The 26,329-nt window shown below is 41.5% G+C and overlaps 1 protein-coding gene across 1 annotated transcript; it reads left to right on the top strand.

Annotated features, from left to right (window-relative positions):
- Nucleotides 1–9,578: 9,578 nt before the first annotated feature.
- LOC130874702 (40S ribosomal protein S3a-like) lies at nucleotides 9,579–10,434 on the top strand. The gene has a single exon (XM_057770135.1). The coding sequence runs from the start codon at nucleotides 9,598–9,600 to the stop codon at nucleotides 10,390–10,392; it is 795 nt and encodes a 264-aa protein (XP_057626118.1). The 5' UTR covers nucleotides 9,579–9,597; the 3' UTR covers nucleotides 10,393–10,434.
- The last annotated feature ends 15,895 nt before the right edge of the window (nucleotides 10,435–26,329 follow it).

The following is a 26,329-nucleotide window of genomic DNA, read 5'->3' on the forward strand; positions in this document are numbered from 1 at the left end:
CGGGGAGCAAGTGGAAATTTTAATTAAAAAAAAAGAATAAAAATAAAAAAAATTCTTGTCAAGCATATCTATCAGGTAGTATTCACAAGTAACTTATATTTGTGGTGGTTTGAATAAAAATCGTACCAATAAGCTTTGATTTACTCATCAAGCAATGCCACTACTTGAGAAGGATTAGGAGGTGTGGCCTTGTTGAAGGAAGTATGTCACTGTGAGTAGACTTTGAGGTTTCAAAAGCCCAAGCTAGGAAGTGTTTCTCACTTCCTGCTGCCTGTGGATCAGTATGTAGAACTCTCAAGAACTTCCCCAGCACCATGTCTGCCTACAGGCCACCATGCACTCCATCATATTGAGAATGCACTAAACCTCTGTAACTGTAAGCAAGCTCCAATTAACTGCTTTTTTTTTTTTATGAGTTTCTATAGCCGTGGTGTCTCTTCACAGCAATAGAACACTGACTAAGTCAATATTTTTTCTTTGAATGGAACATACCTTCTGCTGAGGTAAACAAGCACTGGGGATAGTTTACTAACATAGGATTTTACCTGTGCACACAACGCCCTTTTAATAACACACTTGGCATCCTGAAAGCCTTACCTACATGTACCGTGCACATACATCCCTCTCTAAACAGTTAACCTAGAAACCAGTTTGCAATCTAATACCTTTGTCTGCATGGAGCTTTTAGCATACCTCACGCTGAAGACTGTTTTTCCTCCCCATTACTGACCATCAATCTTAGACATCTCATGCAAATATATTCCCACTACATCCTGGTCCAAGGGTAAGAGTACTGAAGTAGCATAACTTAGTGTTGCATGCCTGGACAATTAGGTAGGACTGTGTCTCTAAGCAAAGATGATTCTGCTATCATCATTTTGCCTATACCTGATTGGGTGTTGACATGATTAAAATCAGAGATTTTAAAGATGGTGAAATTTGAAAAGGGATATGTGCAGTGGGCAAAGGTCAGTGTAACCTAAACCTTTCAGTCACAGCAAAGAACCACTCAGATTACCTCCCTAGGAACCAAATTCCTCCTTGCCCTGAATCCCATAAAATGAAAATCCCAAATAGTAATTGAAGCCCTTGAGTGCCCTCTCTCATGGGCCTCCTGTCAGCCCTAACAGTGTATTCCTTTTTAACCTCCACTGTTGCTTTGCTTTTGAATAGTTTCCTGTGACTTTGAAACCCATGTGAGCTTTTATTTATTCTTCATTAAGACACCAAGAATCTGAAAATGTCCACCCAGACCTACCACTGGTAACATACTTTCTTTTTAAATCTTGAGGTTTGGTCAGGCAGCAGTGGTGCATGCCTTTAACTCCAGCACTCAAGAAACAGAGGCAGGCAGTTCTCCATGAGTTCGAGGCCAGCCTACTCTAAAAGCAAGCTCCAGGATGACCAGAGCTGTCACACAAAGAAACCCTGTCCTGAGGGGAGGAAGAAAAACACCTTGTGGTTTGCTTAAAGCTATACATATACATTTGAACCATGCTCCTGTCACCCAAGACTTTTGAGGTGGAGGCACAAGGTTTGTCATGACTTTGAGGCATGCCTAGGACACAGCGAATTTTGGGTCAGCCTGAGCTAAAAAGTGAAACTGTTAAAAACAACAACAAAAACTTTCTGTACATTTGGACCTAATAATTACACATAGATAAATATTAAGTTCTTCCCCATGTTATTCCACGGGTGCTTGCTGTTGTTGTATGTTTCTGTTCTATTTTGGAGTTTAATACTGTAGTAAGGATCAGTCTGAAGCACACATTTAGTCTCCTTAGGTCCTTTCCAACATAGATTCACATCCTCATTTTCTCTGTTTATGATTCTGAATCCTCTGCTTCTTAATGACTAGCTATTAAAGTGAAGAAGAGAAAAGTAAATAAAGGCCACTCGGGCAGAGAATGCAGAGCTTGCAACAATATAGGAATTAGAATAACCATGGCCCTTCCCCTTTTCATATGCACCTCTCTGGACACAAGCCACAATCAACAACTGTAGCACAAGCCCCACCCTCCGTATTTGGAAAACTGCTTGCTTCTTCTGCACTCTGGTTCCCACAAAGGCAAGCAAGCATCTCTAGGAACACATGCACAGCTTCCTGCCACCAGCCTTGGAGAGAGGACTGAGTTCCTACTGCTAGACTAAGATTCGAAATTGATCAACATGAACCATAACACAGGTCTGAGCAAAAGCCTATGGGAACTGCAAGTGCCAGTAGACTTCAGCCTTCCCAGGCGTTACCGCAGACACATCTGCCAGGGCAATTGCGCAGGTCTAGTCAAAGGTCAGCACTTCCTGCTCTGCCATCTTCCCAGCATCCTCAGATGTGTTTTCCTTAAGGACGAGTTTTTCACCACTGATGGCCAGCTCTAGTTAGTCATGTGGTGCTTTGGGTCAGCAAGCCAGATGACATCATCCCTTTTTATTAAACACAAACAAACAGGAACAGATTAGAATAACACAACTTTAGATCTGAGCAGATGAATGCCGCAGTTAGAATGTTAATGTTGCCCATGCCCCACAATTCCCCAGTTGAAACTTACTATCAATACATCAGGACTAAGAGAGAGTTTAGGAGGTGCATTCTTCTTAGAGGATTGGGACCCTTACAAAGAGGTTACAGGACTGGAGAGATGGCCCAGCCCTTAAGAGTTTATATACTGACATGGTCAGTGGGCACATGCCTTTAATCCCAACACTCAGGAGGCAGAGGCAGGAGGATCTCTAAGTTTTAGGTCAGCCTGGTCTACAAAGTGAGTTCCAGGACAGCCAGGGCTATTGTGTAGAGAAACCTTGTCTTGGGGGGGGGGTGCATTTTAGTGGTATATTATTTATATTTTGATAAATAAATCTTGCCTGAAGACCAGAGGCAAAGTTAAAGCCACTAGAGGTGAGGCAATGGTGGCACAACCTCTAATCCCAGGATTTAGGAAACAGAGTGGGATGAATCTCTGTGAGGCTACCCTGGGCTACACAAGATCAATGCAAGAACAAATCCCGGTGGTGGTGGCTCACACCTTTAATCCCAGTTCTAGGGAGTCACACGCCTTTAATCCCAGCACTAGAAGGAATATAAAATGAGAGGAGAGAGGTCAGTCTGCTTAGTCTGTGGTCGCCCATTCTTGGCAGAGGTAAGACTTCTCTAGTGACTTGGCTGCTTTGCTTTTCTGTCTCTGGATTTTTATTATATGTGCTACGGTGGATATGCTCTTTTTATAGAGGACCTGAGTTCAGTTCTCAGGCCCCAGCTCAAAATTGCCTCTAATATCAACCCCAAGGGACCTGGTGTCCTCTTCTGAACTCCGTGGAAGCCCACACTTATATGCTTATACCCATGCACAGATACACAGTGTGCTAGTAGGTTTGAGTCAACTTGATACAAAACTAGACATATCTGGGAAAAGGAAATCTTAAGAAAACACCTCTACCTGGTTGGCCTGTAGGCAACTTGTGGCCATTTTCTTGATTCATGATTGATGTGGGAGGGCTCATCCAACTGTGGGTGGTACATTCCTGATGAGTTGGTCCTGGGGTATACAAGAAAATGAGCTGGGCAAATCATGAGGAACAAGCTAGCCAGTTAACAGTAGTGGCAAGCCATGACCTCTGCTTCAGTTCCTGCCTTGGGTTCCTGTCCTGATTTCCATATGACTGACTACAACTATAAGCTAAAATGAACTCATTACCCTCCAAGTTGCTTTTGCTTGTGGTGTTTATTACAGCAATGAAAACCCTACGGATAAATACATGTAATAAAAATAATAAATACTTTAAAAAGAGTTACCCAGTCTAAAGAGCATCACAGAATCCAGAACAGGCAAAGATGATGTTGAGACAGAAAAACAGGTATTGCTGTAACAAATAGTTAAAACTGTAGAAGCATCTTTGGAACTGGACAGAAGGCAGAGGCTTGAAATCATTGAGGAAAGAACAGTCAAGAAAAAACCTGGACCAGAAATGGTGAGCCCAGCAGGATCTCAGAAGGAAATTTGACCTGTGGAAAAGACCTCCATTTTCTCCAAGATTGCCTATGCAACTGGGATGATAATTGTGGGAAGAATCTGGATGGTTGAGGAATTCTGTCAAAGAACCTGTTGTGGTAACCTAGATGAAAGGTATTTTTGCCAGAAAGTAACAAAGAACTCCTATAAGTTGTGTTTATGTCCTGATATTTTACAGAAATAGACACGTGAGAGCAATGCAATAGATTATTTGATAGAAACAATCGGTAAAGAAAGAGTTGAGGGTACAATATGTCTTCTCTTGACTTCCTTTATAGGAAAAAAATACAAGAAGATAAATGTAAAATAGAGATTTCTCACCAAAAGGAATCGAAACTTAAAGATTTAGCAAGTTCTCAGGATTGTTGTGTTGTATAGAATGAACTTCTGTTAGGAAGAGAGCCCCAAGGAGGTTGCCAAGTGCTCATTTCATACAGCAGGTTAGTGTAGACAGGAGGAAGCAAATGTTAGCCACCACACCAATAAAGGAATTACCAAGAAGACATCTCAGATATCTGGGGTCCCTGTTCATTATGTACCCAAGATGTCAGGCCCTGAAAGTGTAAGTTTCAAAGACAGAGTCTAGAGACCTGTCAAGCCTTTGCCACTTTAAGTGGAATTTTAATGGACTCGAGAGTAATGCTGGTCACAACAGCTACCCTGGAGGACGTGTGTGTTCAACGTTGGTGGCATCTGCATAGTGCCAGGTCTTCAGTTGTATAGAACTTAAATATCTGTGGGGATATAGCTGCTTCTACCTAAACTCCAAAGGGTTCTGTAGAAAACCTGGGGGTTCAGTCAAATAGTTCCTTCATGGGTATAGCTTCCTTTGGTGATGTCTACAATGCAATGCTTACAGGATTGTGAAATGGAAAGCATTGCAGAGAGTCTCCACTAAGGCAAAGTGCAGAAGAGATATGAAGGTAGGAGTGGCCCTAATAAACCAGACCAATAGAGCCAGCATTTTGCAAATCCAATCCAAACAGAACTATAGTCCTAAGACTTCAAACCATGAAAATTGTGGCTTGTGTTCTTCTTAGCAAAACCGTGGCGTTGGGGCTCCCTGAACTCTAAAGAGCCCAATCTTTATCCCTGAGTCTACAAGAGATGAGCTTTGAAGTCAGAGCAGAACAGTGTATAGCCTTATTTTACTAGCTCTGTTTGGGCTTTTCACTTACTTGTTAATGTTGTCCCTTCTTGAATCTCTAGTTCCCTTTTTGGAATGGAATTGTCTAGACTGTGTGCATATCACCCCTGCATTTTCAAATCATGCAATTTCTTTGGTTTTGCAAGCTCACAGCTAGGAAAGAATTAGCATCAGAATGGAATTTGACTTTAGTAACTGGTTTAGACAATAGATAGATGACACTCTGTATTTGAGTCAATGTTGGAACGAGTTAGAATTTAGAGCAATACTAGTATATAGCTAATATATTTTACATGCTGGAAGGTCATGAAATTCTAGGGTCCAGGAACATAATGAAATACCTATACACCCTGTCAAATTGTATAGTACAACTTAATCCTCAAAGTGCTAAGATGAAGAATTTGGAATTCCAGAAGGTGATTAAGTCATTGAGGATTCTATGGAAAGAAATAAGTATGCTTTTAAGTAAGTCGAAAAGAATGGTCCTTCCCTCCTGTGACATAAGGAGGTAAAGAGATGGTATCTAAAAAGAGGATCCTAAATCTCACCATAGAAATAAAATCTGTAGAGTCTTTGCTCCACTATTTCTCAGCCTTTGCAAATATGAAAAACAAATTGTGATGCTTAAGAATTAAGTCAGCCAAAGGCATTTTGTTATAGCAATAAGAACAAACTAAGACAATGCATTACGTTAGCAGTTGTTAACTGCATATTTCTTTTGACTTCTTGTTTAAGATTCATTTTATTTTTGATTGTGTGTCTGTCTGTCTGTCTGTCTGAATCTACATGTGAGTACATATGATAGGAGGTGCCTGTGGAGTCCAGAAGAGGGCATCAAATCCAGTGGAGCTAAAGTTATGGGTGGCTGGGAGCCATCCAAAGTGGGTGCTGGAAACTGAACTCAGATCCTCTGCAAAAGCAGCCTACACTCTTAAGGACTTAGCCATCACTCAAACTCTCTTTTGATGTGGTTTGTCTAGTGAAACTTAGTTCCCAATTCATGTTTTGTAAGCTGTCTAGCAATGTAGTACAAGTTATAGATTTCCTAATATTTTTTTCTTTTGCCACTTTTAGCTAGAGGTTAGTTGCCATTTGTTTATTTTAGAATGCTGTCCTTGGGCCTTCTTCTTTGTAATTCTACCTACACCTTTCTACATTGTTCAGTTGTTTTGATTTTTCCACTACAGAAAGAAAAGATGCTTCAAATTCCCCCCACTTCAGATTCTTATAGCCATTTCTGCTCATATTTCTTCCTTGTTTTCTCCTAAGGTGCTGATGATTCTCCTCCGAATGCAGATGTCCTTGCACGAAGTTCCATCCTTCCCTGACCAATGACCCTGCCCCCCATCAGAGAACTGGTTATTGGATTATTGAGTTTTAGGATCACTTAAAAGTTTAAGAGAGTAATAATGATGATCATAATAATTATTATATATAATTCTGAAACGAGCTGTACCCTCCCTTACTCTGAGTCCTTCAAAACCAAACTAGTCATTCGTGAGTGAGCAACTTCTACTTCAAGGCCCTGCATCACAAGTTCTATGATTGGACGCATTTTTCTCATCACTATGGCAAAATACCTGACATCTAGAAAAAAGAAAAAAGGATTTTCTTTGGCTTGTGCTTTCATGGAATGCAGTCCATTGCATCAGTGAAGCTATAGAGGAGCAGCATGGTCCTGGGCACTGAGCAAATGCCTTTGTCCCTTCTCACACTGCAATGAATGGGAATTCAAAAGCTGCAGCCTGGAACAGTATATCACTCAAAGCCTATCCCGGTGTCTGCCAGCTCAACCGCAGTCCTACAAGTTCCTTAGCCTCCAAAAACAGTGCCTCTAGCTGAGACCCAAGTGCTAGAACATTGGAAGCTGTATGATACACTGCATTCAAACCGCAGCACTGGATTGGCCTGTTTGTCCAACTGAACTGTCTGAGATCCAGGCAGGCGCTGTAGTGTGCACTCATTTGAAGCAAGACACAGAATTTCTGTCGCGCTCACCAATCCAGCCAAACCAATTAAAAAGCTAATATTGCAATTGCTATTTGGCTCCTTGTCTGTTCTTAATTGCTTAGAAGCCAAAACAGAGACTGGTGAGTGATTAGCATCCCCTGAACACCAACATTTCCTCGTCTACTGTTTTTCTGCCTTTGCCTCTTACTCTTAATTAATTCTGTGCAGCATAATATGCCCTGACCTTCTTTGAGTGAAAGAAGCTAGTTGGAGCTAAATCATGGTTATAAAGAATAATTCAAGAATAACTCTCGAACAAGAGCACTCTGACCTTTTTTTTTTCCTTCTTTAATATATGAAATAAATACAGGACATATTGTGGGTCTAGCATGATGCTTGGCACATAACAAGTATAAAATAATTATTTCTTGAAATAATACCAAGTGCAGCAATACTTTCTTAACAGTACAGTCAAGGAACTACACAGAGTGGCATGTGGGATTATTTATGGCTTTTCCACCCAAAAGTACCATGTTTCCTGAATTTTAAGAGACCAATCTTCAGCTATTTTAAGTATTGGCCGTGTGAATGTTGCAGATGAGTAGGGAAGAAAGTCTGCTTTGCTTGTCTGGCTGGATATCTTCTGGCTAGTCAGCTCCCCTTCAAAACCCATGTTCTACCAAACTGCCGCAACTAACAAACGGCAGGGAGAGCAGTTTGCAAGTCGCCCATTCACTGGCTGACTGAAACGACTTCGTTTCTGATGTAAACATACCTTCCCGAAGAAACCGTCCTGCCTTTGAGACTTTAAATCTAACAGCAAAGAATTTGTTGGATTGGTGGTTCTGTGTAAGGCAACAGTTAGTAGGACTTCAGGAAGACATTTGGAGAAGAGAAAGATGGAAAGTTTTGAGGCGTGGGAAAGCTTGTTTCAAAGAGGACATATATAAACTAGAATTAAGGAATCTCTTAGGGCAGAACTGGGGAGAAAGGAAGATCCCAAAGAGAAAATACCATCAATAACATCTCAGATGCAAATGTTCTTATCGGGTCATTGTTTTTAGGGTTCCCAACTCTGAAAACTTTGTGTCTATCAGGAGAATAATGGATATGATGTAAGTATATTCATCATGGAGCAAATTACCACCAAGGGTAATTTTGAACTAAAGAAATTAGACACAAAAGAAAATATCATAATAGACACACACATGAAGTGGAAAGAGGAAGAGAAAGAGAGAGAGAGAGAGAGAGAGAGAGAGAGAGAGATCTGGTGTTTTATTCGGGCATCTATCTTGGTGTTCACAAGGGTATATTTGCTTCTTGAAAATTCCCTAAGCTGCATCTTCAGGGCTGTCTGCTCCTACATATGAGTGTGGTCCCACATCTAGAGAGAAACAAAAAGCTGCACAAAGCTGAAACTCTCAGTCTACGAGAGAAGACTATGTGGATGGGAATGAAGTTAATATAGGGGATACAATTTCTTAAGATGACAAGCCTTTTGGTAGTAAACTAGTAAAATAGAAAATAAAGTGAATTCCACAATGCTATGATGTGTATTCAGTCTCAGTTCCCCATCGACAGTCTACCCTAATTCCCAACTAATTTCAGTCAAGTTTTCTAGAAATTCTGAGTTTCAGAAAACTCACAGTTTTAGATAAGGTATTGGAGAGAGCTTGGCAACATTTAAGCTGCTTTGTTCTATGTGAAAGCAATTGAAATACAGTTTAGCTATGATACAATTTACCTTGTTTGAACAATTCTCTCTCATTCTCAATCTACAAAGAAAATGACATGGACTGATTCCATACAGAGGAACTGGGAGACTTGCTGGGAGGGTTTTGTTCCATTTTGCCGAGCTTCATCAACTATAAAGCAAGCATTGAAAATGGACAAAAAATTAGTTCGTCCTCAGCTCTAGTGAAGTCCTCTGTCAGTGCGTTCTTTCCTTGACGACCATTTCTGGAGCACTTACTATGTGCCAGGCCCTATGATGAGTTCTGGCAACACAAAACCAAGGAAAACATCTTTTAACCAAATCCATTGAATTCAGCTAGTCTCACTTCAAATTGTGATTTTGGAAAGACAGAAAATATCCCAGGTGTTGTGGGAGTTGGGTGGGGTCTGGGTCAGTCTAGCTAACAGAATTGCAGACACGGAGCTCTGGACTACAGTCAGCCAGGCAATAGCCTGTTTCTTAGAACATCCCTAATAGGATTTGCCTGTAACAGCACAGAAAGGATTTGGCAAGCAAATTACTGATGGAAACAAGGGGAGTGTTAGCCTAGTTAAGACTGAGGAGCTTTAGAAAGAGCATTTGCATTCAGACAAAGAATATGCTAATTATAACTTAATCTTAGCTACTTGTTAAAGCAGTTACAAGATTTTCCAACATAGATACTGCTGTTCCCCCCTTCCTATTAGTCGACAGTGTGACTGTGGGCACCTTGGTTTAATAAAACTGTGCATGGCCCTTTTGGCTCCCTGAGCAGCACCATGGCGGTCGGCAAGAACAAGCGACTGACGAAAGGCGGCAAGAAGGGAGCCAAGAAGAAAGTGGTTGATCCATTTTCGAAGAAAGATTGGTATGATGTGAAAGCCCCGGCCATGTTCAATATTAGAAACATTGGAAAGACACTAGTCACGAGGACTCAAGGAACCAAAATTGCATCCGATGGCCTCAAGGGTCGTGTGTTTGAAGTGAGCCTTGCTGATCTCCAAAACGATGAAGTCGCATTTAGAAAATTCAAGCTAATCACTGAGGATGTTCAGGGCAAAAACTGTCTGACTAACTTCCACGGCATGGATCTTACCCGGGACAAAATGTGTTCCATGGTCAAAAAGTGGCAGACCATGATTGAAGCTCACGTTGACGTCAAGACAACCGATGGTTATTTGCTCCGACTCTTCTGTGTTGGTTTCACTAAAAAACACAACAATCAGATCCGCAAGACCTCATATGCACAGCACCAGCAGGTCCGCCAGATCCGGAAGAAGATGATGGAGATCATGACCCGAGAGGTGCAGACAAATGACTTGAAGGAAGTGGTTAATAAACTGATTCCAGACAGCATTGGGAAAGACATAGAAAAGGCTTGCCAGTCCATTTATCCTCTTCATGATGTCTTCGTTAGGAAAGTAAAAATGCTGAAGAAACCCAAGTTTGAATTGGGAAAACTCATGGAGCTCCATGGTGAAGGTGGTAGTTCTGGAAAAACTACTGGTGATGAGACAGGTGCTAAGGTTGAACGAGCTGATGGATATGAACCACCAGTCCAAGAATCTGTGTGAAATACAGATTTTTAATAGTGACAAATAAAGTCTTATTTGTGAAAAAAAAAACTGTGCATGTATTTTAAGTCCTTGTATTGAGCTGTAACATCTTTCCTAATTGTTAATATTCTAAACCAACCAGACATTCCTTGGGAACCTCACACTTCCATCTGTCCCACCCCCATCCTGCCTGCCAGACTCAGTTTCTGGTCACTCAGTTCCTCAAATCAGAAATTGAAAATCTCTCTAGAGTCTTCATTCTGCCTCATGCTAAGGCAATCACCAGTCCCACCCATTTTGTTCTGTCCACTAGCTTTCTCCTCTGCATCCATGTCTAGCTGTTGTCTTGTTTCCTTGAACTCTTCATATGAATTCTGCTCTCCTTTCCTTCCTGTTCTTCCCTGGCTTCAATTCACTGCCAAGGCTTCTGCAAAAGAACTTCTGAAGATACAAATCTGGTCACATCATCCTTTCAATCATTCTATGGTGCCAGGAGGAAGAAAATCAAGATCACATCAAAAATATTACCCATGGAAAACTGGGCAAAAAATATGACCAAATGTTTCCTTCTGAGGGAAGGAAAATAAATCTCCCTTGCATATCTCTGATAACAGAAACTAGTTTAAAACTGTTTCAGATTAGAAAACAATCATAAAGACTCATGATAATCTTTGCCAAGGAAACTACCAAGGACAGATACTTTTACTTATCCCCAGTGGGAATGTGATTTGGAGAAATCCAGGGGAGAGCTATATGACATCATGTCTCAGGATCATCAACAGAGAGACCCACAGTTCCACTTCTAACACATATTCCTCTATGTACAGAAAAGCAACCTGATTCTCCTTAAACAGGAGAATGACAGAACCTACTAACACATATCCAGATAATGGCATTCTCTGTAGCTGTCTAAAAAAGGAGGAAAAGCTAAAAGGGGGGAGGAGGTGAGGGGGAGAGGAACTATTAGCTCTCAGCTTCCTGACCCACTGAGAGGAAACACACTAGAACCTCCCTTTCCCACCTTGATGGCGCTAGTCCCTCTAGCTGTCCTTTTCCCCTCCATGATGGACAATAATTTGGAACAATGAGCTGAAATAAGCTTCTCCTCCTTTAAGTTTCTCCCATCAGGCATTTTGTTGAAGCAAAGAGAAAGATAATTAACATGGGAACTTGGTGGTATGGGGTGGTGCTGTTGCTGCGGTGACACTGACCTTGTGATTCTGAGACCTTCAGAATGGGTTCATAGAAGGCTGTGGGAGAGTTTAAGGCTCTGAGCTTTGGAAGCCCAAGAAGGTTCTAAGTAGAGATTAATGGACACACTCTGGTGAGAGTGGAAAAGACCAGACTGCTGGGGTGGAGGGGAAGGTGTAAAAATCATGCTCCTGAGATCCCAGTTAGGATGAGGACCCTACAGAAAGATGCAATATAGGCTGCTTGTGTTATATTATAGGAAGCAATAATCTGGCTATATTCTGCCCATGTTCTGAACATTGAGTAAGGCTGAAATGAGATATGATGGAATAGTCCAGACATTGTGGTACAGACCTGTAATCCTAGATCTCAGGGGGTAGAGGCAAGAAGATTACAAGTTTAAGACCAACCTGATCTCCATAGTGAGTACTAGGCTAGCCAAAGATACATAGTTGTGGTGGTTTGAAAGAAAATGGCCTCCACAGACCCTCAGGAAGAGGCACTATTAGGAGGTGTGTGATTTTCTAGAGTACGTGACTTTGTTGGAGGAAATGTATCACTGGGGAAGGGCTTTGAGGTCCCACATGTTCAAGCTAGGCTATTGGCTCACTGTCTCTTCCTGCTGCGTGTGGACCAAGTTGTAGAATTCCCAGGTAGTCTCCAGCACTATGTCTACTGACATACCACCTTGCTTCTCAACATGACAATAATGAACTAACCCTCTGAACTATAAGCCAGCCCCAATTAAATATTTTTCTTTATAAGAGTTGCCATGGACATGATGTCTCTTCATGGCAACAGAAACCCTAAGACATTAGTGAAACCATATCTGAAGAAAGCTATTTATAAGAGCTGGCATGGTGGCACATGCATGCCTTTAATTCCTGCACGCAAGAGGCAAAGACAGGCAGATCTCTGAGTTCAAGATCAGTTCTAGTCTACAGAGCAAGTTCCAGGGCAGCCGGGGCTACACAGAGAAACCCTGTCTTGAAAAATCAAAAAGACAATTGTTTAAAAATAAATAGTGATATACTGACTTGAGTGTATTGGATACAGGAAATTCAAGACAGCATATCATTCAGGTTCTATATGGCTACTATTCACTGTGTTTTGCTGGATTTATAGTGATAATTCTGAACAACACATGGAGCAGAAGGATGTAAACATTGCATTTGTTAAGTGGGCACATTTCATGTTTTAGAAATGCAGCCATAGACAAAGATGCAGTGGTTCTTAAAAACAGATGATTGCGCTTTGCCCTAGAATGATGGGAAAGGTACCTTAAGGGTAAGACCCATCCTGCCAAGGAGCTACAGGGGTGCCTGAGCAGGGAACCTCGGGAAATGTCTTATCATGCAGGAACTCAGAGGTGATGATAGCAGTACATCAAGCTACATATCAAGCTGGCAACAGAATTTGGCATCATCCATATAGTGATGTTTACAAATATACAGACTGTGAGATTTACAGGGTCATAAAAGCTTTTCCAAGTTTACAGGAGAAAAAAAAAATACTGAAGCCATGGAATGTGCAGCAAGGTTTGAATCTCAATGGAGAAATGGGAGACAGTAACTCTTCACATGTTGGTAGATGGCAAAGCAGAGAACTGGACCAGAAGCAAGGTTAGAATATACCCTCTATGGACTACACCTACTGGCCTATATCTTCCGGGTAAAGTCAACGTTCGTATTTTCTCAAACGCACCAAGAGCAAATGTTTAAAATCATGAACACATGAGGGGATCCATAGTCTCAAACCACAGCTTTCTGCCCCTGGCTTCCATAGACTTACGATCATTCTCATATTGCAGAATAGATTCTGTCAATCTTCTAGAGTATCTATAGTTTTACCAGTCATAACACTATTGAGAAGTCTAAATGCTCTTCTGAGACCCAAGGCAAACTCTTAGCCTGGAGCCTCTGTAAACCCAGAAAATGGGTTACATTCTTCCCTTATACAACGGCACAGAGTCGATATGTCCATTCCAGAATGAAAAATGGAGGTTGGCAATAGATGATTGGTTCAAAGAAAGATAGATAAAATTCCAGCAAGGCAAATCCTGCCTCTCGTGACTGGCATTTGTGATGTGTGAGAGCATCACCTGTGGTCTAGTAGGCTTAGGTACCACCACGTCTATGGCCATCCTGACTACAGTGCATCCAGGCTCTCTCCTGAGCCAGCTCTACTTAGTGCCTGCATCTTTCCTTGGCAGACTGTCCATATATGTTCCTGGAACTTCCAACATCCTGGCATCAACACTGAGATTTCAGACCTTCTAATTGTTTAGTCTTATCCTGTTGGATGTATTGCCACAATTTGGTTATCTACTCTCCTATTGACAGACATTGGACTTGCTTGCATTTGGAAGAAGCTACACGTAGAGCTACTACAATCATTCATTTTTTTAAAGAATGTAATTTCTGTTGCTGAATATCTAGGAGCTCAAACTCTGAGACACAGAGTAGGTGCATATCTGACATCATACAAAACTTCCTATCCAGTTTCCAAACCCTGATATTTTACACTCTAACAGTGAATCAAAATTCTGGTTGCCCCACATTCTAGGGGGTTTTTTGTTACTATTTTTGTTTTTAGTGACTACATAATAGTACCTCATGCTGGTTTAACTTCCATTTCCTTAATGACCAAAAATGTTGGGTCCTTTTCGTGTGTTTATAATTTGCTTACATATTTCCTTTTTGGAAAAGCTATTTTTGCCTGTTGCCTATTTTCCATTGAGTTATTTGTCTTTTTTTCCAGGAACTCTGTGTAGGGTCTGGGAAAAGCCCTTTGTCACAGATGGATCAAGAACATTTCCCACTCTAATGCTGTCCTATTGATTTGTTCATTTGTACTGAATTGCATTTATTCATTTATTTACTTGACAGTGTTTTCCTGGTGATGAATTGAATTTTTAATCATTGTTAATTTTTCAGTTTCCTTTGTGATGTATTCTCTGACCTATGATTGAAATATTTTGCAAAAATATTGCACTTCTTTTCTAGGTGTCTTAAGTTTTAGTGGTTTACTCTAAGCAGAAAATGTATCTCTTTGTATAAAATTGTGTGACCCATAAAGTATTGAAACATAGGAGTGTGTAGAGTCCCTGTAGCCAGCTCCTTTGTCCGGGAATGGCCTGTCTGGGATCCCCCTTCACTGACGGCTGCATGGTAGAGTCGGCAGAAAGTAAAGCTTCGTGCATTACGATATGGAAGCGAAGCAGCAATCACTATTTCTGTGGGATTTCGGCAAGAGCTTTGAAAGCAAGAGGGGAATGCAAAGATACAGACAGACCCCAACTTCCCTTCTGTCCTCCCTGTTCCAGGTTCAGACTTTTTGACAGCTTTCCCTTGTGTCCAGTACTCACCACAATCCCCCAAGACTCTAATTGACTCAGGGGTACATTGACCACCAGTAAGAGCAAACCACTCCTTTTGCCAGCCTGTGTGGCTTTGGATTTCCCTGCAAGCTGCTGCTTTTTCAATGGTGCCAATGCTGACTGGTTATTTCTGGTCTCTTTCCTCCTTCTTGGACTTTCATATCCCACCTCCTTCCCACGTGTTAGTTGCACTGACGTCTTCCCTGTTTGGCTGTACTCCTTGCAGCTCAGCTGCCCGGATGGAGTCCTTACCAAAACAGTGGCAAAGTGGCATAAACAGCCAGCGGGGAAACAAAGTGGGCTAAAAAGTGTAGTGCTGCAGATTCTGATGCCGGCATGGCTGAGTGGGCTCTAATTGCTTCGTGGAAGCTAATCTTGTAGGGTTAGGTTGTGCGGCGGACAGAGCGGTGCGTTTCGTTCTCACTACTTGCTGGACCACTTTAGAAGAATCGTTTTCACGATTGCCAGCAGAGTCCACGTGTTTGTTTGTTTTCTGTGCTTAGTCTTTCTCAATTGAGTTATGCTTTTTCCCTTTTTATTTATTCTTCTCTCATAAATTACATCCCCACTCCCTCTCCTCCCCTGTTTCTCTTCTCCTCTCCCCTTTCACCCACGTTCACCCCCCCTCCACTTCCTCACAGAAAAGAGCAGGCCGCCTAGGGATATCAACTAAATATACCATAACCAGCTGCAATAAGACCAGGCTCACATTTTCACATCAAGGCGCAATGAAGCAACCCAGCAGGAGGAAAAGGCAGGCAAAACAATCAGAAACAACGCCCACTTCCACTGTTAGGAATCCCACAAGAACACCAAGCTACATAACTGTAACATATATTCAGAGGACCTAGTTCAGACTCATGCTCACTCCCTTATCTCTATGAGCTTGAGTTCGAGTCAGCTGATGTTTTCACGATGGTTTTTTTCTTATTGATTTTATTGAGCTATTCATTTTTCTCTGCTTTCCTCCCTGCCTCTCTCCTCCCCTTCAACTCTCTCCTATGGTCCCCATGCTCCTAATTTGCTCAGGAGATCTTGTCTTTTTCTACTTCCCTTGTAGATTAGATCCATGTATGTCTCTCTTAGGGTCCTCATTGTTGTCTAGGTTCTCTGTGATTGTGACTTGTAGGCTGATTTTCTTAGCTTTATGTTTAAAAATCACTTGTAAGTGAGTACATATGATAATTGTCTTTCTGGGTCTGGGTTACCTCACTCAATAGGATGTTTTCTAGATCCATCCATTTGCCTGCAAATTTCGAGATGTCATTTTTTTCTGCTGTGTAGTACTCCATTGAGTAAATGTACCACATTATCCTTATCCATTCTTCGGTCAAGGGGCATTTAGGTTGTTTCCAGGTTCTGGCTATGACAAACAATGCTGCTATGAACATAGTTGAGAACATGTCCTTATGGTATGACTAAGCATCCTTTGGATATATACCCAAAAGTGGTATTGCTGGGTCTTAAGGAAGGTTGTTTCCTAACTTTCTGAGAAAACAGCATAGTGATATCCAAAGGGGCTGTACTGGCTTGCACTCCCACCAGCAATGCCACGATGTTGTCTTAAGGCTCCCACGGAACACAGACTTTCAGTGCTCTTCAGTATATTCCTCAACATGGAATATACTGTTTCACTGTCAACATCGCCTTTCTTACCATTTCCATGAAGTAAAATAGGTCTGCAGCTTTACAGAAGCAGATAAAATTAGTTTTAAGCAAGGAAGGAAACAGGAATTCAAGCTACCATAAGGTTTTGAATTCCCTGTAGATTTCTCTTATTTTTCTTAGAGTGATTCCCCTTGACCACATAGTCAAGAGCTGCCTGAACCACCCCTTCCCCTGAGAGAATTAATGCGTATTCAGGTTAGGAAATCTTGTCTGGGTCTTGCTAAGCATCCTGTCATGGGCACACCACATGGTATCCCATTCGGGATGATGGTCTGTGAGAGCAAGAGAGTTTTTCTGATGGCTGGAGTTCAGTCACGTGGGCCTGCCCCTTTTAAACTAATTGATGTTGCTGTCTGCTGTCTTTCATTGGCCTTGTTGATGGGAAAGGAGAGGAATGGGGGAGGAGTTGCTGAAACAGCTACAGAAGGAGGCTAAAACATGATCAGACTGAAAAGCACTGTTCATTCAGCAAACTGGGGGAGCCTATGCTGATTGGGGAATACCCTCAAGGGCTCCGACAGGCTTGGAGGTTTCCTCTGCAAAATTAAGAGACACTCCCGCGATGTTCCTTTCCAACTGCTCTTTATACGAACAACTGCTTTCCATCCGTGAGTTTCTATGATGGGAGCATGGGTCCTGGACCTGCCACTGAAAAGCCAAGGGAATGGACTGCATGCTGGGCTGGTCCATATTTTATCTCTCTACCACATATTTTATGAAGTTCAAAGTCATGTATTAATAAGCTCAGAATTATTTTGCTTTTTAAAAAGTAGTAAAACTGCCGGGCAGTGGTGGTGCACGCCTGTAATGGCAGCATTTGGGAGACAGAGGCAGGCGGGACTCTGTGAGTGTGATGCCAGACAGGTCTATGAAGCAAGTTTAAGACAATCTGTCTCAAAAACCTCCCCCACAAAAAAAAAGTAAAGTTTTATAAGAGACTACTATGTGCTTATCAGGATTATTTATATCTTTAGAAGCTATAAATTATGTTATTTATAGTTTATTCTTCACAGCCTAGAAGAAGCAATATATGTAAAACTTTATTTATTCGTTTATATAGTAATCTTTTGGCATAGTTAGCATTATTGAAAACATGATACAGAACCATAATCTAAGGGGGGGAAATAAATTTTAAAACTCTTCTTTTACCACTGGCTTTTATGGACCTAAGGGGCAGGCAAGTGAGCGAAAAACTACATAAGTGACATAAACATCACAGTAAGCTTTGGTAAAAATTGAGACAGGAATATAAAAAAATCCATTCATTCTTTTAGAGGGCTGTGGGAATAGGTGTATCACATGATAGTTCTCTTCCCCTCCCCAAAACAGAGTGACTTAGAGACTTGCATTTTATTTGGATCCCTAATGCAAATGATGTGTGTGTGTGTATGCACGTGTGGGTGTGTGCTTGCGCACGCGAGCACATACCAGAGGAATGTCTTTTTTTTTTTTTTTTTTTTTTTTTGGTTTTTCGAGACAGGGTTTCTCTGTAGCTTTGGTGCCTGTCCTGGAACTAGCTCTTGTAGACCAGGCTGGCCTCGAATTCCCAGAGATCCACCTGTCTCTGCCTCCCAAGTGCTGGGATTAAAGGCGTGCGCCACCACCGCCCGGCAGAGGAATGTCATATGACATCTTCTGTCTTATTAGGAGTTAGGGACCCTCTCAGTGAACATAGAATTCATCCTTGAGATAGAATGGCTGCTTTGTGAGCGCCAGGGATCCACCTGTCTCTGCCCCCCAGCACTGGAGTTACAGATGTACCCTGTGGTGCCTGACTTTTTCAGGGTGCTGGGGGTTCAAACTCAGATCTTCATGCTTGCTCAGCAAATACTTTACCCTCTGAACCTTATCCTGAGCCAATTTCTTTATTTTTCAAGCAGGACGGACAGTGCTGGGATGTGCAGTGTAACAGGGGCTAGCCATCTGAGTTTGGAACCACGCCAGAGAGAATGCACAAAAGGAAAACCCCACGTACGGGCCCTTCAGAGATGGTCATATATCGTTTTCCTGCCAAGTTGAAGAAAATCTTATGAAAACCATCCAAATGTGTCCTTTCAAGTACACAGTCATGACATTACTTTAATACAGAAAGGAGGTATAAAGCCGAAAGAGCTATGCCTTCCAGGTGCCTAAATCATTGTATCGTGTTCCTCCTGAACTGTGAGAAAGGTTCTCAGCGCTCTCAACATGTATTTCATTTGGCTTGTTGACAGTTTATGAAGGGCGAGAGGCATTTCTCCCTCTCATGTCTGATCAAGTACACAAAGTGAATGCCAGCAATTAACTTAAAACTTTGGCGGCAGCCGAGTTCCAAGCCTCGTTTAACAAAAGGTTTGCAGTTCCTGACCCCACCATGGAGCTTTCTTTTCCTGGGCACTGTGTTCTGTTCCCTCAGTTTGTCAGGGGTTCGCAGCCTCCAATCCTTTCTTAAGTCCATAAATTTCCCTAAGTGCAAACCTTCCTGCAGTTTAGGAAATGTTTTAATATAAAATGTATATGTTTCTAGAAAGTTCACCTCCTAATCTGCGTTGAACTGTAGAAAATGTAGAGATCAGAGAAGGGTGGGGTTTCTTCCAAATAAGCCCTCCATAAACCGCAGTTTGTGAACACCGTTTGTGTTTTAATTAGTGCTGGTGATAACGCTAATATAGTCACTGAATGTAAATTTGATGTGGCTCCGGTGTTTATTTTGTTTGATCTTTTATCTTTTATTTATGAAATGTTGTAATAAAGTGCATTATTTTATCTGCTAAATAAGTGGTATTTTATTTATATCTAGTTTGCTTTCATTAACAAAATTTCATAATTTTCCAGCTAGAGTTATAATTTCAGTGAAACTAAAACCAAACAATTAAAACTTTTATAATCCATTTTATACGGTGCCAATTGTCAGATGTTTATGGATATATTAAACACATCGAGAATTCTTACTTTTATATGAAGCTAGTTATCATCCTCACTCACACAGACTTTACGCATTAAGTGCCTTCAGTTTATTTACCTCTAATTTACATGTCAGATGCATGATGTGGAGCCGGGGACTGGTGAAGATTTAGGATAGTGTGCACAGAGCCCTCAGATTGATCTCAAACCAGAAGGAGAAGAAGAGGGGGAGGAGTGTGTTGTTAGGAGCTGCGGGCTGCATTCCTGCCACCCAGCTCCCGGCCGCCTGGCTAGCTTATGCCCCGAAATAACAACACACAAACTGTATTCTTTTAAACACTGCTTGGCCCATTATATCTAGCCTCTTTTAGGCTAATTCTCACATATTAATTTAGCCCATTTCTAATAATCTGCGTAGGACCACTAGGTGCACTTACTGGGAAAGATTCAGCATGTCTGACCTGGTGGCTGGCTGCATCGCATCTGGCTCTGAGAGGAGCTGCCCTGCATCTGAGCTCACTTCCTCTTCCTCCCAGCATTCTGTTCTGTTTACTCCACCCACCTATGTTCTAACCTATGAGGCCAAGCAGTTTTTTTATTAATTAACCAATGACCTTCCTCCATCAGGAGTGGGGCCAGGGGAAGGGAGAAGGTGTCTTAAAGGAGGTGAAAATGAGAGAGTGGTACAGTGAAAGAGAAGCAGAAGGAGGAGCAACTGGAGGAAGAAGAGGAACCAGCTAGAGAGAAATGGGCATATGAGGTAGAATAGTGTTGAGCTGAACATTTGGGGCAAAGTATAATGACACGTGTCCACGAAAATGATATGACAAAGCCCTTATTTGTGATGTGAACTTAGAAAAGTAATTGTAAAACCTGCCTCTGTTTTTGAGAAATAAAAGAAACACCAGGTTCCATGTCTCAACATAATACATTGCCAATATTCTTCCATGGGTTTTTCACGACGAATACATCAGCAGCCACCCATTCATTCATTCAGCTGTGCACTCATCTCACAGGTAATCAATGAGCAGCTGTGGCCTGTCATGTGTAAGATGATAAGCCAGCCCCCAGCCTCAGTAACATAGATAGCAACACAGACAGATACACACGCGTATACTCACAAGGCTGTGATGGTCATGATTTCAAGAGGATGTGGAAGTACTTGGGAAAGTCTCCTTGATTGGAAATGGAGCACTGTGAAAGAATTGTGAGATAAGGAATGTATGGACTGTATTCTGACTAAATGAAAAATCACAAATAATTTAAAAAATGGGAAGCCACACCACCAATACAGAACATCCGAAAATCCATTATTGGTTGAACAAAATAAAAAGGGGGGAGAGAAAGGAGTTAAGTGAATTTCATATTTTCTCCATTTTTGATACATTCAAAACATTAGCAACTTTAAGTTCTTCGTTAAAAATCTTCAGGAAACTCTAAGCACAAACAAATGAATTGCTAAATGATGGATTCATGGCTACAGAGTGAAAATAAAACTCTCATTGACCTACCTGAGGCAACTCACCTAATATAGAGAGCTAAACATCTTTATTCCCAAGGCTGAGTGAATTTTACTCAGAAAAGAAGACTTGATTATGCCTTTCTCTTGTGGAATCCCTGAGGCCTGGGTAATTCCATAAGGATGATATTCTCATTGACTCTAGCAACTGTGTATATATTTAGGGGGCCGGAAGGAAAGGGAGAATCAAGTAAGATGCTGAGAATTATGCTTGACTAAATAATTTTATTTATTATAGAGGTCAGAAACTCTCAATAATAAGATTTGGATTTTCTAAAACAAACCAACCAAATAAATATGAAACACCATTCCGTTGCCTCAGCTCAAACATGTCAGAAAACAATATCAGATGATTGTTTCATTGGGGCTGAGGAGATGGATCAGTGGATAAGAGCTTCTGTTGAACAAAAATAAGGAAATGAGTTTAAATCCCCAGAACCAACATAAAAATCTGTATGTGAGGAGCTGAAGAGATGGCTCAGCAGTGAAGAGCACCACCTGCTCTTCTGGAAGATCTAGACATGATTCCCAGCACCCCCAAGGCAGCAAACGATCGTCTGTGACTCCAGTCCTAAGGGATCTAATGCCCTCTTCTTCTGCAGACACTACATATACATGGCAGATAGACATACATGAAGGCTAAACACCCAAAGACATAAAATATAAATAAATAATTTTAATTCCTGTATGCCTTCACATATCTACAACCCCAGTGTTGGTTGTCAGGGAAGGGGTGTAAGAAAAGGGGGAACTGAGGTCTGCTGCTTGCCTGCCTAGCCAGAAAAAGGTAAGTTCCGGGTTCGGTAAGAGAGCCTGTCTCATGGGAGTGAGTCAGGGAGCAACAGAGGAAGATTGTCATTGTCCTTCACTGGCCTTTCTACAGGTGAACATTTGTGGACTCATTTGCACACACATGCATACACTACTACACATACATATACATTTTTTTAAATAAAAAGATAATAAGAATAACAAATAACAAAGAGATCATGCTAAGGGTTTCATATATTTTTCTTCTTCATGATAACCCTGAAAGCTAGATCATTATTATTAGAAAGTACTCAATAAATGTCTAATTCAATGAGCAAATAAATATTTCACAAGTCAAATTGCTCTTAAAACTATCTGGTTCACTCATCCAACCACAAAAGTTAGTAATATGTACTGCAGCTAAAAAGAAAAAATTGTAACTTCCTAGTTTTGACTAACAGAATCCTTACAATACAACCTACCCATAGTGCATGGTGTGTATAATAGTTACATAGCTATGAAATGAGGAATGCATGCATGAGTGAGCAAATAAATAGGTGTGTGTATAAAAGACAAAGATATTCCAAAAAATGATAGTTTGGGGAACCTAAGAAAAAACCAAATAGGGACTTTATATAAAGTCATTCTGAAACAAACAACTAAAATATGCATCTTTCCAACAAAGTGTGGCAGGGGGTGACTTTCATTCTCCACATGTGGTCTTTCCCAAACTAAAGCCAAATAGAAGAAAGAATATAAGGAGAGAGAAGTCAAACCTTGCTGGTCCTAGCCTTCACAATAAAAGAGTTGGGACAAATTCGATGGATTTGATCAATGGATTTAACAAAATAATTTGAGACTTTATGGCTTATTGATCAAGGAACTATGGCTGAGAGGTGCCCATCCATCACCTCTGAGGCCAGAGAACTCCCAGAGAAAACACTGCTCCTGCCGCAAATCAGTCACCCTTCGGGATTCAAAAGTTCAATGGCTTCATCTACCAGCAAAGCCTCAGCAAGGCCTAACAAGGCATTATTCTTTCTGCGGGAGAAAAGAAAAGAAGGGACAGCCAGCAGAAACAACGCATTAGGAAGCAAATATATACCAAGAGTGTAACCCTCACCATGACCTTGTCAGTAAGTGATGGAAGCCTTATTCAAGAGATAAGGAGAGTGTCCCAGAACATTTAAGTCACCTGACTCAGAGCTCAGCTTTAGTCCAGTCTGCTTACAACTTTCCCGTCTCTGCCTCGGTTTTCCTTGCCAGGCAACTGGCTGGGTTCCGTAAACAGATGTCACCTCTAGAGTAAGTCAAAGGAGCTCCATTCCTAAGAGCTGTCAAAATGGCTGAACAAAACCCCAAGTGTCAGCATTCTTCTTGGTGGTGGGGCACAGCTGTGTACAAACCAAAACAAAGGTTATGATTTCACTCCATACAGAAGAGACAGAAGATACCCAATAACTGGAGAGTGGGGTGGGGGGATGTGGGGGGCAGGCAAGTTTACTTACTAATCTGGACTCAGTGGCATGTAAAGCAAAATCTTGTTTTTAAATCATCACAAGCCTTTTTTCATTTACTATGCTGAGGTTTGCTTCCTGACCACTACATGGAATAGCTTTTTCCCTTCATTTCCAGACATATTGAGCAATTTTCTTTTAAGGAATATTACTTTCCAATTCCATCTAATAACAAATAATCATTTTTTTTTTCAGTTTTGGGGCTCCAGTGTGTCCCCTAGCTTAGGCTAAAAAGTCTGTAGCAGGGAAAGGTGAGGCAACAGAGCTTGACTCCTCTATGACATACTCTTCATTCCTTGCTGAATTAGTCCTTGCTGAATTAGACGTATTGTCTAATTCTTTGGGAAGTGGGAAACAGTGAAGAGAAAGGAGAGGACAGTTAAGAGCAGGCCAGGACTTACTCCTGGAGAAATATACTCTGGGTCTCTCTTTTGTTGGGAAATGTGTAGATCTTCTGTGACCTCTCAGTGGTGGCCTCTCTAAGACCCATCTCTTGGCAAGAGTCCTGCCTGCAATTGGATGACTCATGACCCCACTTGGCCAACCATTCATCCTCCTAACCCACAGCCCTGCTGTCACAGTCAACAGCACAGCCCCTGCCTCCTTCCCAGGGCCTTCTACTGCCAGGAAAGGTGCACGGGCAAGATCTCCTGCAAGACTAAATGTCGTGTATAGTGTCACTTCTACCTAATCCTTTAATAAAACATAACCATCCTTGTAGGCCAGGTGTAAATGAGCTCGTTCACACTAAAGCTGTCTTTGCCTGTTGTGCCTCCAAATATGCTCCAAATAGTCTTCCTCCTTTGGGTCTCTACAGGCAGGAACCTGATTCCTATGTCTTACAACCTTGCAGCAGTGTTATTCACATTTGCTGAGAATTTTTCTAATAAGCCATTTACTCCCCTGATGTTAGAATAGGGGTAAGGACACTCAGAAAAAGAATAAAGTAAAAACCTGAATGGATCTTAGAGATAGGTCATGAAGAAATAAGGGCGAAGAACATTAAGCCAGAGTACACAGCAAAGGCACAAAGTTGAAATGAGCTAGTAGCATTTAAGAGATAAGTACACAAGCCAATACAGACAGAGTTCAGAGGGACGAAGGGACAGTGACATATAGCAGAGATAAGTGGGAATCAAATTGGGTAGGCCTCCAAGACTGTAGGAAGGCATGGGCTTGATCAGAGTGCAAGAAGGCACTGGAGCACCTAGAACTGAGCAGTATTTAAATATGGTTTGATGTTTCAGGGATCACATTGGTGGTTGTGTGACTAACAGATGATGGAGGTATAATCATACATGTGAAGTAACTTGAGTATGTTGAGGAGCAGCTAAGGACATCATGCTTCATGTGTATATCTAGTGTGGTTGTAAAATTCTTTCACTCACGGCAATGAGAAAACAACATGCAAATCTATACAATACTCTTCTCAATCTTCTTCAGATGTCATATACTCCAGGGTGTAGATTCTGGAGCTAAAAGTTGAGGGGATACACTGGAGAGCACACAGTTTCATAGACTGCAGTCAAGTTAGTAATGAGAAAGGTGTTAAATAAAGATGATGTTTGGACTCTTTAGTTGTATAACAAGTTATCCCAAATATGAAAAACATGATTTTCTGGTATCTGGAGACTTCCGCATATCAAGAATTCAATGGGTTTACTGTTATACGGAGAGTGGGTCCTTTGTCCTGGCTGCCCGGCTACCTTACACCCAAAATAATCACACAGGAACTGCATTCATTTAAATACTGCCTGGCCCATTAGCTCTAACTTGTTATTGGCTAATTCTTACATCTTAATTTAACCCATTTCTGTTCATCTGGATATCGCCACATGATTGTGGCTTACCGGCAAGATTCTAACCAGCATCCATCTCAGGCAGGAGACCCATGGCGTCTGCCAATCTGCCCTTCTTTCCAGCATTCATTTCTGTCTACTACGCCTACCTAAGTTCTGCCCTATCAAAAGGCCAAGGCAGTTTCTTTATTCAACCAATGAAAGCAACACATAAGCAGAAGGACCTCCTACACTTAGATGTGCAGTTCTGGGTTAGGTCTCGCTAGCAGGATATAACTGAAACTCACTAGCTAGGTACATTTCTCTCTTCATGTGACTTGAGGATTGCTCCATGTGTGTTCTTAGACTAGCCCTTTTTGATTTTCCTCAGGGCTTGGTGGCCTCCCAGCAGTTAAAACAATTCTGTTGCTAGAAATTCCAGCTAAGCCTTCAGACCCTGATCACTTCCACGATATTCCCCTGACCATAAGTAAACCACAGTCCCTTCCAGATTCCAGAAGAAGGAATGCAGACTTTTTCTTCCAACCTTCAGATGGAGAAAAATACCAAAGTGATATTGAAAGAACAGCATGGAGCATGACAGAGGAAATTGGAGCCAAGGTTGGACAATACAACTTGTTTCATGACAACTAACATGAGAAGAATATTTCAAGAAAAATTTTAAATGTGTGTAAAAGTACAGAAGGAGGATGTAGAAAAATAGGTTCAACAGTCAGAAGCATTTGATGGTAAATAAAAATTTTAATGAGGCTAATATCAATGCACTTCTTTTGCAAACCAGAGAGACAAAAATAATACCTGTTAACGTTAGATGTGTATGGTCAAATGGACCTGTGCAAACACACACATGCCCAAACAAGCATACAATTGTACCCCAACAGAAATTGCTTTGCTGTCTCTGTGACAAAGTACTGTAACCAAAAGCAATTTATGGAAGGAAGGATTGGTTTGGGCTTACAGTTCCAGAGGCTCAACATGGTTGCATGGTGAAAAGGCACGGCAACAGTCGGGGACAACACGGTGATAGGAACAGAAAATAGCTGGTCATGTTTTCGTACTTATAGGGGTAATAGAGAGAAAGAACCAGAAGTGAGGAGACACTATCAATCCTCAATACCTTCCCCACCCCCACCCCTGTGATGTACTCCTCCAGCAAGGGTCTAACCTCTAAGGATCCATAACCTCCAAACAGCACAACCAACCCAGGACCAAGTGTTCAATGCATGAATGAGAATGGAACATTTTGATT

The sequence above is a fragment of the Chionomys nivalis genome, chromosome 5, assembly GCF_950005125.1.
Source record: "Chionomys nivalis chromosome 5, mChiNiv1.1, whole genome shotgun sequence".
Lineage (NCBI taxonomy): Eukaryota > Metazoa > Chordata > Mammalia > Rodentia > Cricetidae > Chionomys > Chionomys nivalis.